The following is a 17221-nucleotide window of genomic DNA, read 5'->3' as shown; positions in this document are numbered from 1 at the left end:
AGAAATATAAATTCTAGGTAAGAGAGTTTTGGTGTGTTGCGATCATGATGGTACGTGAGCTTTGTCTTCTATATCCTCCACCTTTCCCGTCAATTATTGCACATAAAAATTCCAGAGAACCCCACCGTTCGCAGATGCTAACGTCTTCATCTCTAACTCTAAGCTCCTAAAAAAAACCAGAGGTAAAAAAAGAAAAAAAAAAACTCAAAAGCATAAGCTGCAGCAAGACCCACTCTCCCCCGCCATGGAGAGCGCCCCTACCATTATCAGCCGACCACCGCCTCCCTTCCCTGCACCGCCCCGCAGCGTCGATTTGTCCCCGCTTGAATTCGTTCTCGCTCTCGTCGCCGTGGTCACCATCCCCGCCTTGGTCTACACCTTCTTCTTCGCCGTGAAGTGCCCTCCCAACCCTTTTCGACGACGCCACCGGAGCTTCTCCGGGAGACTCTCCAGCGACAACGAGGGGAGCATCAGCAGCAGAGAGGTGGTTTCGGATGTGAAGTTTGAGAAGGAAACCCATGTCAAAGACGTTGAAGGTGAGTGTCCGGTGTGTTTGTCAGTCTTTGCCAACGGCGAAGAAGTGAAGCAGTTGAGCGTCTGCAAACACTCTTTCCATGCTTCTTGCATCGATTTGTGGCTCAATTCTCATTCTAATTGTCCGGTTTGTCGTGCTTCTATCGCCGTTAAGCGTCCTAAAGGCACGGCCTCGGCCAGAGATGAAGATAATCAGCAAGGTTTGCCGGATGCCTCTGCCTTGGTTTGACAGTATTTACCAAGATTATTCTTGATCTTCCTCTCCTTTATTTTTCTTCTTCTTTTGGAAAAGTGAGTGCTTTTTTGTTTGGCGAGAAGGCAATTAACTGTTTTGCTTTTTCACTACTTCACCGAAAAAAAAAATGTAGTTAAGTGTTGGAATTATGAGAGGCTTCGAGCACCAAGAAAATGAGGGAATTCAAGGCAGGCAATTAATTAGGGTTACAGATCTCTGACATTCTGTTTTGATCGATCCTAAATAATTTATGTTCTAAAACTTGAGAAATAACAAGTTTGAAGCCCTTTACATCAAGATAGCTAGACAGAGAATCAAATATATTTGATCAGTGGGCAATCCAAAAAAAAAAAAAAACAAGGCACTAAAGCTGTATTAATGTCGAAAACGGGGTACTTCAGATCGATAAAGAACAAAAACTGCCATTAATGCTGAGGAATCTGAGAAATGGAAGAGAAGGAAACGTGTGCAATCCCATAGTTATGGAACTCGGAGAAATCCCAGCTCTAAAATCTCATCCAAGTGTCAGAAATATCTCCATATGGATGGAGTTTCATATTCACCTTTAATCATGGATGCTTGTAATTAAATGAAGTGGCACGTTAGTGGGAAAGAGCCAAATCAGTTTCTGGGCTCTTTTGCCTCTTCTTTTTGTCCTACTTTTCCAACCCTCTTGAAAAAATGGATTACAAAGTGACCTTAATGTTCATACTTCTGCATAGCTTCTTGAGATGCAACATATGATTGAACACTGAGAAATGATCCTTGTCCAGTGCTCCCATCACTGTGTTTATATCCAAATTTTACTGTATTTAATGTTGAAATTATATTTATCTGCTTCCTTCCTTCCTTCCTTCCTACCTAAATGTTCAGAGTTTAAACAAACAGAGAAAATAGTAAAAAGGGCAATGGGTAACTGGAATCAGCCTTTTCTTTTCTGGAGAACCCTAGAATCAAGCCGCTGCAACCGGTGGCCCCTACATATACAGTGAAGAGAAGAGAGTATGGGAATCTTATCACAAAGGCAATACAGTATGATTACTGGGAGATGAGATGAGCAAGTGGGACGTCTCATTCATTTTAGAATTTTCTTGCTTCCAAAGTCTTGTTTAGGTAGACCAGTACAATTAATTATAAAACCCCCCTATAAACCTGAGAGAAAAAGTTGATTGACAGACAGCTCACCCAATTCTCTTAAATTAAGGTTTCAGGAAAGTGTTTGATTTGATCAGGAAATTTGCACCTGTTTTTCAATGATTCGACTGATGACTTCGTCCCTAGAGATCATGATCAATTTAATTTTATAGGGTTATAATTTAGGGTACTTCTACAAAGACCAAGGGTTGCACCAATTAAATATACAGTGTTATTAATCGGACGGTCAGACCATAGATTATTATATTTTTGGTTCTTTGAGGTGCATGATAACTATGCTATATATCCAATTAATGATGGTTATTTTTATAGCAGTTTCGTGTAGGAAAATTTTCGAAAGTGCGCTGTACGTGATTGGAGTTTGCTCGGTAGGGGTGGATTCCGACATAAAAAATAAATAAATTGAGAAAAAGATTGATTATTTTATAAAAATATATTCTATTTAAAACAAAATAATAACAAAAAAATTTGTAAAAGTATTCATGTCTTTCATTTTCCTCCCGTCCCTTTCGATCACCTTCTCCCTTCCATACAATTCATTTACGTTGTTTTACCCCCCGGCCTCTTGCAATCCCCTACACTCTCCACCCTGTTCTTGAAAATGAAGCACAACCACTCAAGATAAAAGCCTTAAACCCCAAGAAAATGCATCACATGAAAACCCATCATTAATCATTGCCACCCAAAATTCTCACTCACCAAACAAAGTAGTACTATCACCGGCCAGTTACTCATGGATTCCATTAATATAGCATGCACAACAAATTCATATAAAGGTATCATCTTTATAACCTTTTAAAGCATAACTCATACAATTAAATTCTCTTTTTTTATTATAAAAGATAACCCCAAGATAATGATAATGATTGCTGTTAAATTTTAATAATTCGTGATCTTGATGCTTAGTGATGAAGCTAGCTAGCTTTTATAATCATGTATTTGTTTGAATGTAACATGATTTTTGGATATTTAGACAAGTGCTTAGAAAATGGATATGTCTATTGATGATGGTTATTGATAGTGATTTTTAATATTGATTTTATCAAGAATTCCTATAATTTATATCATTATTCTAATTTCTTATCATCTATGAAAATATGTTTGTTAATTTGATTAGAAAAATTAAAATGAATTGATACATGTAGTGTTCGAGTCAATCGAACATAACTGATTTATTAAATTAGAGTTATAGGTAACACGACTCAACCAGTTATTAACTAGTAATGTAAGTGTTAAAGAATTTGACGGATTTAATTAAAAAGATCAGATTAATGTTAAGCCATGTAGCCACATTATATCCATATCTTGACACAACTACACAAATATGACTCATGGATCCAAATTGCATCCCTACCCAAAATAATACTTTTTTTTTTTATCTATTTTAATTAAATAATACTTTTTTCTATTGATATTGAGTGTCTAAGAACAGCATCCTGACTAATCTCAGTCTGAAATTAATTCTATGCGCATATGAAGGGCCCATCAAATGTTTGGTTTTGTGAGAATTAACAGGTTTGTAGAAGATTATGTTTTCTGTAATATCCTAGCTAGCTAGATTGTGAAGACAATGGGTTGAATCTCATGATCATATTGGTTGGTTCACTTGTGAAAGCATTGCTTAAGTGCCATATATGTATATTAGTGTCATGTTTTGTGTAAAGTAAAAGTTAGCTTTATAAGTAATTATATATTTTGCTTCTTTTAAATAAAAATTATAATTAATGATCATTCTTGAAGATCTTTAATATCTTACATGTGCATAAATTACAAAATAAATAAAGAACAATGCTACGTACCGATTTACAAAGAGAGTGAAGTTTAATCAAATTTTTTGATGAATACTGATACAATGATTGAATTATTTCATACTTCTGATCTTCAAATAAGATATACAGACCGACTCCATCGTCTCTACCCCATAGAAATTACGAACTACGAGATCACCCTAAGGACAGTATTAGCATAAAATCTTATGTGCTATATATAAGTCCCCACATCTTACTAAAATACACTGAAATGTACATATAATAAATAGATATGGATTTAAATATTAAGGGCTCGTTTGTTTTCAGAGATGAGATGAGATGAATTGAGATTAAAGTTAAAAAGTTGAATAAAATATTGTTAGAATATATTTTTTAATATTATTGTTGTTTTAGAATTTGAAAAAGTTGAATTGTTTATTTTATTTTGTGTGGGGATTTGGAAAAGTTGTAATGATGAGGTGAGATGAGATGAGATGTTTTTGGAAAACAAACAAGGCCTAAGTTGTTCAATGTGTTAGATAAATTCTCAAATCTTATTAAAAATATTAAAATATAGACAAAAAGCTTTATTTTTATGTATATATTATACACTCTACTAATATGATTGGTTGTGTCATTTTTTTTAATATAAAATAATTATTTTAATTAATTACATCAATAAAATATATAAAAAATACACAAAAATAACTATATATAACACAACTCTAATATATATTATGAATGTAAATATAGTTGGTCGCCATTCTTCCCCAACTTCAAGAAAATGGCTTTCAATTATATTATAGCCACCTTGCCTACACTCGGCACTATGTCCCACTTTTCCCCTCTTTTCTCTTGACGTGAATTGTTGTTGACATCTTCCCTTATCAAGTTTTTGTTTAGATTCAAAACTTACGTCAGTTTATTTTATTTTATTTTATTATTATAATTTTTTTAAATTTATATATAAAATATAATAAATAATTTAATTTTTTAAATTTTTAAATAATAATAATATTAAAAAATAATATTTTATTATTTACAAATTATTTTAACTCATCTCAACTAATCTCTAAATTTAAACCGGACTAATTCTTCCTCTAGGAAGGAAAGACATCATTCTTTAAGCTCCTTTTTAAAAACGTGTCATTAATTCGATGTTATATCCTCGTTGATTGTAATAACAACACGGTATTGCATAAAGATAAAGTTGTTGGGGTTTGCTTTAGCTGTACGTAAATCAGGATTAAAGTAAATAAAATGAATACATTTATTAAAAAAAACTTTCTTAATTATGAATTAAAAATAAAAAATAAAATAAAATAAAATTCGATAGACAAATTTAATGGGAATAGTGTTTCTCTTCAAGTTTTTTTTTTTTTTTTTTTGAGAGAATGTTTCTCTTCAAATATGTGAAGTTTTTATATTATTTATTTTTTTAATGCAATATTATTCGAAATGTAGTCTTTACATGTGAATAGCTAAGAGCCTAAGAGCCTAGAGGAGGAAATTTCCTAATGTCACTTGTCTTAACATGTGATCATTATGTGGTCTTATCTTGTAGTGTACACGTGGGATCCACATGGTTGGTGCCGTGGGGTCCAACACCATATGTTATACTTCTTATATGATTATATCTTTTCTTCTATTCTCTTAAAAAGAGAGATACATAGTTCATAAATAAATTAAATTTATCTTAATAGGACAATGTTAGGGATCCCGTTGAGATCTCATTCAAGTATTCCGTTACTTTTTTCTTTTTTTTTTATAGTTTTTTTAATATAATTATTAAAAAATGTTATTTAATATTATTATGAATTTTTTCTTTTTTTAAAAATATTTAAAAGTGTTAAAAAATAATGTAAAAAAAAATTTATAATATTATTAAACAACATTTTTTTAACCACTACATAAAAAAAAAAAAAAACTAAGAAAAAAAAATTGAAACAGGACAAATGAACGGGATCCCTCAGCAGGATCCCTATCATTTCCCTATCTCATAAAAATAAATTTATATGTTAATTTGGCTTGATATGTTATGTTAGATTATATTGTATTTTTTTATAAAATAAATATATCGTATCACATTAAATCATATTAATTTATAAATTTATTTTTATAAAATGCTTTTTGAATTTAGCACTTCTTTTTTAAAATTTGCTTAATTTTCATTTTATATTCTCATATTCTTCTTTGTCTCTCTAGGAACAAATTAAAGAGCACTTAATTAAATATTCTGAAGGGAGTTTTCGGAGCTGGGGTTTTGGGGGTCTTAAACTATTATTAATCAAAAAGTCGAAACCCCTATACCACACACACCAACTTAAAAAAACTATATAAAAAAAAAAAAAAACTATTATAGACTCATTTTTTTTCAAAGTACTTATATGAAATTTGTCTATTTAAGACTTGTATATAATATATTCTTTTATTTTTTAGTTTTTGTATTTCTCTCTATTTTCTTTTAAAAATACTTTTTAAGTATTTGCTTGCTAAAGATTGAATCCTTTTTATGCGTCAGATTTTAGGCACCATGATGCATGTTTATTTGGGTATTATTGATTTTAAGTCCACTATAGTACTGATTCCACTAGATTTTTTAATTATTTTGAAGATTTTGGATGTTGAATTAAGTTGTGTTGAGATGATAAAATATTATTATAATATTATTTATTATTATTATTATTATTATTATTATTATTATTATTATGAGATTTGAAAAAATTAAATTATTTATTATATTTTGTGTTGAAATTTGAAAAAGTTGTAATGATGAGTTGAGAATCGAGATGAATTTACTTTCCAAACAAAAAAAATAATAAAATTTGGATGATCATAATATACCTCTTAATTTTCTTGCAAACATTAAGGCTCCATTTAGATATAATAAATATTTCATTTTATCTCATTATTACAATTTTATCAAATTTTTATATAAAATATAATAAATAATTTAATTTTTTTTAATTTTAAAATAATAAAAATAATAAAAAATAATATTTTATTAAATTTTTAATTTTTAATTTAATTATTTCATCTCAACTCACTATTAAAACTGCACGTAACTAATCTTCATTACCAATTCATAATAATATTACCACTTCTCTTCTGTTACTGTTTTGCTTTTATTACTTCCGTCATTTATTATCACTTTATTACTTGTCTTCTACACTTTCTATATGTCATCGTTTTGTTGATTGTTGCTTCTACCCTTTATTAACATTTTGTCTAAGTCTTGTTTATTTTTATATTTTTTTCTAATTCATCTCATCTCATTATGAAAAAGAATGAGGCCTTCCACTTCTCTTTAGTTACTATTTTAGATTCCGTTTGGATAATAAGATGAGTTGAGATAGTTTCAAATGAAAATTAAAAGTTAAAAATTAAATAAAATATTATTAAAATATTATTTTTTAATATTATTATTATTTTAAGATTTGAAATAATTAAATTATTTATTATATTTTATGTAAGAATTTTAAAAAATTATGATGATGATATGATATAAGAATAAACCGTTTCTATATCCAACGATATCTTATTCATTATTATGGTTTCATCTTCTTTTGTCCATAATAATTTTATTTTTCATTTATGTATTCTGTTAGGTTCGATAATACAAAAACATCATGTATAATAAATTTTTCCAATAAATTTTCCGCAATCAAGTTATAAAAAAAATTAAACACAAATATAGGTTTTTTTGTTCCCTCCATTTTCTAGGCATGCAATCAATATACAGAAAAAAAAAAGAGGGCTTCATATTACATGATGAGATTGAGAGGCAAATTGAGTGAAGAGTTATTTATTAGTTTTTAATTATTTGACAATAATTTGATACCAGATAAAAAGACAGTGAAATGATTTATAATCGAAAAAGATGATAAATAATTTTTTTTTTCTCTTATAATCTCATTAGAAAAACATGGATTGACTGGCATGTCAATGCCAATCTGAGAATAATTTCATTAAGCACTTATTTGGTTTCACAAACTTTTAAAATCACTTCATTTTATTCCATCTCAACATTCAAATACCATTTAAATATAAACATTTTTTAATTTCAAAATTTTTAATTTTTAATTTTTATCATTTTTATCTAATTATTATAATTTTTTTAAATTTTCAAATAAAACACAAAAAATAATTTAACTTTTTCATATTTCAAAACAAAAATTATATTCTAAACCTCTCTTAATTTACTAACTTTTTTACTTAACTTTTTCTTTCTCATTTTTTAAAATTTTATAAAATTTTAATTTAAATTATTTAATTATTATTCATAAATTATCTCTCTAATATTTATAAATTTATCAACTTTATAAGTAAACATGCCTAATGTTACGAAAAGTTTTGGTAATTATATAAAATTCAATTACTTTTTATTTTTTAAAAAGAAAAGTAGAATCGTAACCATAGGTGGTACGTCTGAACGACAATAGTTTGGAGGGTACACGACAACGAATTCTACAGTGCGACATCTTTGTACGAACCATTCAACTGCGTTCAGGAAGACCAGACCCTATTACGACCGAATCGACAAAGTATATACTCTTCTGTTTTTGTTTTTTTTTTGGAGCAAAAAATTCAAACTTAATTCGAGGAGGCCCGTACGTATGATTTCCCCCTCTCCACCCACTGACAACCCCATTCAAACCCACTCATAACCAGACTAACTTCTTTACGCCACTGCCGACACAACAACTCTCTCCTCTCTCCTCTCTCCTCGATTCATCCCACCGGCGACACCCTCCACAAATCTTTACACTTTCTGAGCTTCGGTTACGCTTATCTGTACTGAAATCTACTTTTTCTGAGCTTCCGATTCCCCATTATAGCAATGAAAAAAAGTCACATTCCGTCTTACCTGGATCGAAAATGGTTTATGCCCTTGCTTACTGTTGCCGTACTCTCTGTCATCCTTCTTGCTATGCTAACCCTAGGGCAGAGTAAGATTTCTTCGGCGGCCGAATTTTCTTATGAACGGCCGAGTTTCTTGGCTCTGGACCGGAGTTTCGGGTCGGGGAATGACCGGCTAGGGCTTCCGAAGTTGCCGAGATTGGCGTACTTGTTATCGGGCACAAGCGGGGATGGTCCGCGCCTGAGGCGGCTTCTTCAGGCGGTGTATCACCCGAGGAATTATTATCTGTTGCATCTTGATCTGGAGGCTTCTGATGCCGAAAGGCTTGAGCTTGCCAAATTTGTGAAATCGGAGAATGTGATTAGGGAGTTCAGGAATGTGATGGTGGTTGGGAAGGCCAATTTGGTCACGTATAAGGGCCCGACGATGATTGCTTGCACGCTGCACGCGATTGCGCTACTGTTGAAGCGAGCAAAGGATTGGGATTGGTTTATTAATCTCAGCGCCTCGGATTATCCTCTCGTTGCGCAAGATGGTAATGCCAATGCTAAATTTCCAAGTTTCTGGTTTTATGTATCGTTTTAGTGCTGAATGATTTTCATTGAATCTGATGTGCGTTTGTTGTTGATTGGGCCATCTTTTGTATAGCTTGTTATACAAACTAAATCTGTGGGTTCCTGTAATGTCTTGTTCTACGCTTCTACTTTTGCTTAGTTTGAACATTTAATGGACGTGTAATGTTGTTTATGATTAATTGAATAAGAAAAATGAGTTTTAAATGGTGTGACAGACACTTGTAACAATATATGAAATCTGGGAGTAGGAATGGGATATAATTGCATTGTGTCTCAGCTGTTGGGTTACATTTTGAGAGATGACGTGAATTGTGTTTGTCCCACACTGGCATATTTTTGCTTTTGATAAATTTATTCAGATTTGTGTTTGTCCCACTATGTAAAAATTAATCTGTTTTTCTAACGTTTCTATTCATCTTGATAATAGATCTCTTGCATATTTTCTCATACTTGCCCAAGGATCTGAACTTCCTCGAGCATGCAAGTGATATTGGATGGAAAGAGTGAGCCTACCATTCTTTCTCTTGATCTTGTCTCTGTCGATCTCGGGGTTATAATATCTTTTTGTGCTTATACATATGTGCTACTTACTTTATCCTCACAGAAATCAGAGAGCAAGACCTATCATAATAGATCCGGGTTTGTATCATGCCAAGAAATCGGGTGTTTTCTGGGCTAAGGAGAAAAGGTCTATTCCTGCTTCTTTCAAGTTATTCACAGGTAATGCTTGACACTGTCTTATTGTTGAATTACTTATCTGGTTATTCAAGTAATGTTCTACTTTGATATGCTAGTATGAAGGATCCAATGATAGTTTTCTTTGTATATGCTATTCGGCTGAATTAATGTAGACTGGTACCAAGTAGTTCCTATCAGATATAATGGACATGAGACGTATTACTTATTAGATATTCTGATGGCAGCCTACTAAGGTTGTGGAAGTCTTAGGCAGGTTCTCAGTTCTACTGCTGTAGTTTAGTATTGTAGTTGATAGGAAACTATGTAATTTAAAATGGACACAACCTCCTGTTATTCTCAGATTCAAGTTCTTACCATTCTGGATGCTAATTTCCTGTACAGCATAGATATAAAGATTATGTCAATATCCTTAAAGCCTGATACGTTTCTAATATTTTCAGAGATTCTTCCGCAAAAGCTTACTTGATAATATGAGTTTTCATTTCAAGAACTAAAATCTCGTAGTCATTTGTGATTGTTTTCAAAGAATGTTATCCTCTATGGTGTTGTGATATTGTCTTGTATAAAGATTGCTCTAGCAACCCACAACCAACTTCTGCGCTGGCCTCCTGCTTGTGTTTGATTAATATTTGTATCATGGTGTTGGTTGTCATCTAATTTTGGCCATCCATTAGAACAGGGAGCCATTATTTACAATATGCTCTGTAGTTCTTCACTCTAAATACCTCAAATTTGATTCTGAACTGGAATGTTACTTGGAAATGATAGGAATGAACTAGGTTATAGTGATTGGGATTTGAGAATTGTTAGAGGACATGGTTGTTGTTGTACATATAACATATCTGTTTGGAGATTGAATAATCATAAGATTGGTCATCTTAAACATCTTAAATAGAAAATACAGGGGAGAGAGGGGCTGCGTGATGTTGTTTGGTCTGATTTTTTTTCTGTGTAAGATGAAAACATATTTTCTCAAATATATGATTAATGATATATTTCTGTTTTAGTGATAGTAAAACAGCCACAAGTTGAGTTAATGAGTTTGTATTGTGCTTTTGGGGCTGTGTAACTGTGGGCTGTTTTAGTGATTATCTTAAACATACTATTTTGTTTGTTTGTTGTGTTCTAGTTCTTAAATCATGAATATAGAAGGTACAAGCACTCCTACATCCACAGCTGCATCTTGTCTTGGCATCCTAGAACCAAAATAGCCTATTGATACTCCCAGTCCCATAGTTGAAGAGTCTAGCGGACCAATAGACTCTTTGATAGACACTTCTAGTGCCTTCTGTTCTAACTCTCGCCCTCTACCTGGTAGTAGAGTTCCTAGGAATAGGTCTTTGGTATGGGCCCACTTCACTAGAGTGCCCAATTGTGATCCCGAAGAGCCTATAGCTACTTGTAATTGTGAGGATTTTGCCAATGCCCCAATCCAGCTTAAACTCCTCCAACTTCCTCCCAATCGTTGCTCCCTTGTGGTTGCTAATCCGAACAAATGAAATGATCCGCTTATGCAACTTCCAATTACTATCAATAAAGTGAGCAGTCACATATATGTAATTAATATTTTGGATAGAAGTCCAAGTGTCGGTGGTCAGGCTCACTCTTTATTTGGTAGTAAAAAAACATTTTCTTCAAGCTATCCTTCTCTCTCTCAAGAATAGTTTCATACAGTCACACATTACGGTAAATCGAGAAGGAATTGGAAACCTAGGATCAAGGGATTTAGCGTATTCCCGAAACCCTTGGCCCTCAGCAACTCTAAAGGGTAACTCATCCACTATTACCATCCTAGCAAGGGCAACCCAGATTTTTTTTTCATTGTACTTGGTTATTTCTAAGCTCTTCTCCCCTTACCCTCCTTCAGTTCTTGCTTCCGGGACCAAGAATATTTGACTCTTGTCTAACTTACTCTTATGGTTTTTGGGGCAAAATTGGATGTATGCTTTCATGGCTGAAGTGCCTTGCCTTTTGAGATGACATTTCTATTGCCTCCTACAATGGTTACAAGTAGTTATAGGCTCTTCGAGATCACAATCAGACACTCTTGTGAAGTGAGCCCATACTAAAGACCTATTCTTAGGAACTCTACTACCAGGTGGAGGGCGAATGTTAGAACATAAGGCATTAGGAGTGCCTATTGAAGAGTCTATTAGTCCGCTAGACTCTTCAACTATGAGATTGGGAGCATCAATAGGTTGTTCTGGTTCTGGGATGCCAGGACAAGATGCAGATGTAATTAATATAAGATATTGTTATATAAAATTTATATGATTAATACTTTAGTTATTATACATTAGTATTACTGTATTATATGTTATTATAAATTTATAGATTAGTGTTTATCCATTAGTATTACATGTTATTATATATTAGTATTACATATTATTATGCATTTTAGTGTTTATAGTATATACATTAGTATTACATGTTACTATATTTATACATTAGTAATTTAATGTTACATGGTAGTAATATTGTAATGGTATGATATTTACATATACTAAAATATTATTAGTCTATATATATTATAGTATAAATATATTATTTTATAATAATTCATGCTAGTATATTATTGAGTTTAATTAACTATATAAGATATAGTTATATAAAATTTAAGAGTTCGTTTGGTTCCTTAACTCATCTCAACTCATCATTACAATTTTTTCAAATTCCAACACAAAATATAATAAACAATTCAACTTTTTCAAATCTCAAAATAATAATAATATTAAAAAATAATATTCTAACAATATTTTATCATCTCAACTCAGTTCAACATCCAAACGTAGCCTAAATGATTAATATATAGAAAAACACATTTTTATAAAATTGAACTTGTAGTCGGGGGGCAAAGTCTGATGCGGATTGTCGGAGTCGAATCGGAGCAGAGTCGGTTCATCAACAACTCCAACTTCGACTTCCAAGGGGAAAAAGAACTCTGACTTTGAGTTGGATTTGGAGTCGAATTTTCGGATTTTTGCTTAGCCATACCTAAGACAGTTCAGGATGCTTTAGGAGATGTTTGGATTCGAAGATGACTTGAGATGAGCTGAGATGAGTTGAGATGGATTGTGAATAGTAATGAGATGAGTTGTGAATAGTAGTGAGATTTGTGAGTTAAAGTTGCTGAATAGTAATGAATAGTAGTGAGATGAGTTGAGATGAGTTGAGATGAGCTGAGATAACTTGTGAATCCAAACAAGTCCTTATTTGATCCGGGATGGAGAACATCTATGCAAAATAAAATGGATGCTCTTCACCATAATGGGACGTAGGATCTTGTCCAACTACCACTTGGTAAACAACTCATTGGTTGTAAATGAGTATATATAATCAAATTTCATCCTATTGGTTCTATGGAATGTCTGAAAGTCTGCTTGGTTGCTAAGGGTTACACTTAAACATATGTCATTGATTACGATGAGACTTCTCCCCAGTCTCCAAAATCTCCGCTAAAAGCCTGCTTCGTTGCTAAGGGTTACACTCAAACAAGAGTGTTGATCTCTCTTGTTGCTAATTTAGATTGAACCTTATTTCAGCTGGATGTTAAAAATGCATTTCTACATGGTGACTTGCATGAAGAAGTTTATCAAGGTATTGTATGCAAGTTAAAAAAGACATTATATGGTTTGAAACAATCTCCTTGAGCATGATTTGGGAGGTTTTCTGATGTTGTATTGGCATTTGATCTTCATAGATGCCAAACAGACCATTTGGTATTTCACATATATAGTGATGCAAGTCACATATTGTTGGTTGTGTATGTAGATGACATTGTAATTACTGTGAGTGATTTTACTGGAATTGCTAGGCTGAAACAGTTTTTACATGATCAGTTTCAGACAAAAGACTTGGGTAAACTTAAATATTTTCTTGGAATTGAAGTCAAAAGATCTAAAAAAGGTATCAACCTATCTCAAAGGTTATATGTACTTGACTTTTTGAAAGAAACTGGCATGTTCACAACCTATTGACACTCTTATGGACCCAAATTGTAAATTCTTGAAAGAGGAAGGGGAGTTGTTTGAAGATTCAAGTAGGTATCAAAGACTTGTTGGGAAATTGAATTATCTCACTATCACTAGATCAGACATCTCTTATGCAGTTAGTGTACTGAGTTAATTTTTACAAATGCCTAGAGTCTCACACTGGGATGTTGTAATTCATATTCTTCGTCAGCTTAAGCGAGCGCTTGGTCTTAGATTGATGTATCAACCAAATGAACATTTTAAGGTTGAAGCCTTTTCAAATGTTGATTGGGTAGGATCCCTTTTAGATAGAAGATCTACCACTAGATAGTGTACCTTTGTGAGAGGTAACTTGGTTACATGAAAGAGTAAGAAACAAGCAATAGTAGCTCGGTCTAATGTAGAAGTTGAATACAGGGCAATGGCTCACACTACTAGTGAGTTGACATGGTTGCAGCACTTCAAAAGATTGGGTTTCCAGCTTCTGTCTCTCTTCAGTTATTTTTTGATAATCAAGCTGCAGTGCATATTGCCTCTAATTCTGTGTTCCATGAGAGGATTAAACACATAAAGATTGATTGTCACTTCATTCAATATAAGATATTAAGTGGTGACATTTCTATACCTTTTGTGAAGTCTGCAGATCAACTCGCAGATATGTTTACTAAGTCATTGTGTTGTAGTCGGTTAAAGTTATTTGTTTCAAGCTGGGTTTGTATGATATATTTGTCCCAGCTTAAGGAGGAGTGTTAGAGGACATGGTTGTAATAAGTGTAACTTGTGAGGATATAATCGCCAATTGTATGTAGTATATATATTGTTGTAAATCAATGAATGAAAGAAAGGATTCCCTCCATGAATGTCTACAAGAATGATACTGAGCTTTTCTTTATTGTTCTTTTTAAGATAATGGTGCTTGAAAGCTAATTTACTGAACCCAAAACTTTATTTGACAGGTTCTGCAGGGGTGGTGCTGACCAAATCGTTTCTAGAGTTCTGTGTTTGGGGATGGGATAATCTTCCTCGCACTTTGCTTATGTACTACACAAATTACCTTTCATCGCCTGAGGGCTACTTTCACACTGTTGCTTGCAACCACAAAGACTATCAGAACACAACTGTAAACCATGATTTGCGATATACAAAGTGGGACAACCCTCCAAAGGAACACCCGATGAATTTGACACGAGAACACTTCAATGACATGCTCCAGAGTGGTGCTCCTTTTGCACATAGGTTTGCCAAAGATGATCCTGTTCTAAAAAAAATCGATGAAGAGATATTAAGGAGATCAGATGGACAGTTTACACCAGGTGGCTGGTGTGTGGGGAGTTCTGTATTAGGTAAAGATCCTTGTGTTTTTTACGGAAATCCTAATGCAGTTAAACCAACTGTAAAGTCAAAGAGACTAGAAAAACTAATAGTGAAACTTCTTGATTTAGAAAATTTCAGGTCTAAACAGTGTAAATAATCTTGCAATGCTTCAAATTTTCCCACCATTTTTATTCAACCTGCAATGTTGGGTTATTATCTGGAGAACTACTTTGTTTTCAGTGAAATGCATGTGTACAGGTTCTTTCCAATTGAATACAGTGAAACAGCTGTGCTGATGAGGAGTATAATGATTTTCTAGTGCCTATTTCCATCTTTTCTCATTTTAAATATAAATCCTCATCCATCATAGGGGATTGAAGCCTCTTTATGCATTCATATATATATTCTGAGCAAACAAGAATCCCATCTTCTAATCGAGATAATGGATGATTCTGTAAATTTTGCTTCTTTCCAGTGGCTGGCTATTGTTTTGGATGGGCCTGAATGATTCTGAGTCATTGTTTTAATTTTAAGATTATATATCTTATCAGGTCTCGGTTCACTCGGAAGATGGTCATAAGTGCTGCTTTTGCATTCCTTCCTTCAACTGACAAAAATAAAAATAAAACAGTTTCTCCAACTGTAGGCTGGAAAATCTAAGCTTTATACATTCAAATCCTAAGCAACTACTTCATTGTTCTATCATTTTTATTATAAGCAAAACCTCATCCGATCAAAATTAATTACAAAGGTAAAATTTTAAACCCTAACAACTCTTAAAATCCCCAATGCCAATTATTTTTAAGACAACTTTCGGCCACCAATATGACTGTTATTCAAGGTGGTGGCCACAACCATCTCAAAATACAATTAGTTTGGTCGTTGCTTGGGATGGCGGTTGCCACCTACGATTGTGGCTACCACCATCATGATCGACGGTGAAAAACAATCATTAGTACTGTTTTTGGCAATCGAAAAAATCTCTAATGTTGGGGTTGCTTGTAGTAGGGGTGTAACCGGTCTGATTTTTCTTGTTTTACGTATTGTTTATATTAGTAATAATAAGATGTTTACATATATTAAATTATTAGTATATTTATATTATAGTATAAGTACTTATTTTCTAATAATTAATATGTATTGGTATAATATTGAATTTAACTATAGTCTATATCAATTCTAAACTTTTTATATTAGTATATATTATGATCAAATGTATAAAATTGTATTTACAAAAAGAATATATATTATAATTTATTATGCCAAGAATGTATTTATCATTGATATATGTATATATATATATCAAAAGTAATTTTATGTTAATAACTTAATATTAATGTTTATGTTGAAGATTAGAATTTATATGCTATATCAATGTTATATTACAAATTATAAGATTAATTTTATGTTATATCACATATTATATTACTTTATGTTATAAGATTAATAGACTTGAATAATAAGATTATGATTTCATGTTATATAAATTAGCAATTTAACATATAATATATGTAATATAATATAAAAAATTATAAATATATATACCGATCCGGTTCGGTTTAAACTGGTTTTCAAAATATAAAAATCGATACCGTGCTGGTTTAAGACCGATTTTGATATTTAAGAATCAGTATCATATTGAACAGCTTACAAATCAGATCGAATCCACTAATTAAGTCCAGTTCGATTTGTTTCAACTGATTTTTTAATTTTTTTACTATCCATTTGATGGATCCGGCCAGATGCTTGATCCGATGCTTTGTAGCGCTAGCATCAAGAATCGAATGTAGATTTTGGCGCCAAATCAGGTATTTCTGGTGATGAGGTGGCCGAACTGCAATGTCTTGTTTCTAGTTTTATTTATTTTGAATTTCAAAATTTTTAATCTAGTATGGGTGAGGTTATTGTACCCTTCAAAGAAAAACTAATGTGAAGGATGGGTGGCGGAAGAAGATCGGGCTAAGGAGGAAGCGTTTTGGGCGACAGAGGAAGAAGAAAAGGAAGAAGAAAAGAAAAGAGAAGGAAGAGGAAAAAGAAACTTGAAGAAGGGTGGCGGCCATAAGTTAGAGATGAAACCCTAGGGCTGCCCTTTTTTAGGCTGGGCTCTTTCAAGCTGGATTTTGTGTTTT

The 17221-nt window shown here is 32.4% G+C and overlaps 2 protein-coding genes across 2 annotated transcripts; both read left to right on the top strand.

Annotated features, from left to right (window-relative positions):
* The first annotated feature begins 41 nt into the window (after positions 1–41).
* Positions 42–897, top strand: LOC108999023 (RING-H2 finger protein ATL33). The gene has a single exon (XM_018975819.2). The coding sequence runs from the start codon at positions 245–247 to the stop codon at positions 761–763; it is 519 nt and encodes a 172-aa protein (XP_018831364.1). The 5' UTR covers positions 42–244; the 3' UTR covers positions 764–897.
* A 7373-nt stretch (positions 898–8270) lies between these two features.
* Positions 8271–15421, top strand: LOC108999002 (beta-glucuronosyltransferase GlcAT14C-like). The gene is made up of 4 exons (XM_035688010.1): positions 8271–9068; positions 9536–9611; positions 9713–9828; positions 14735–15421. Exons 1-4 carry the CDS (start codon positions 8513–8515, stop codon positions 15247–15249), a joined length of 1263 nt encoding a protein of 420 aa, XP_035543903.1. The 5' UTR covers positions 8271–8512; the 3' UTR covers positions 15250–15421.
* Positions 15422–17221: the final 1800 nt, after the last annotated feature.

Source organism: Juglans regia, chromosome 3 (assembly GCF_001411555.2).
Source record: "Juglans regia cultivar Chandler chromosome 3, Walnut 2.0, whole genome shotgun sequence".
NCBI classification, from domain to species: Eukaryota; Viridiplantae; Streptophyta; class Magnoliopsida; order Fagales; family Juglandaceae; genus Juglans; species Juglans regia.
The sequence above is the reverse complement of the archived record's forward strand: the minus strand, read 5'-3'. Positions and strand labels throughout refer to the sequence as shown.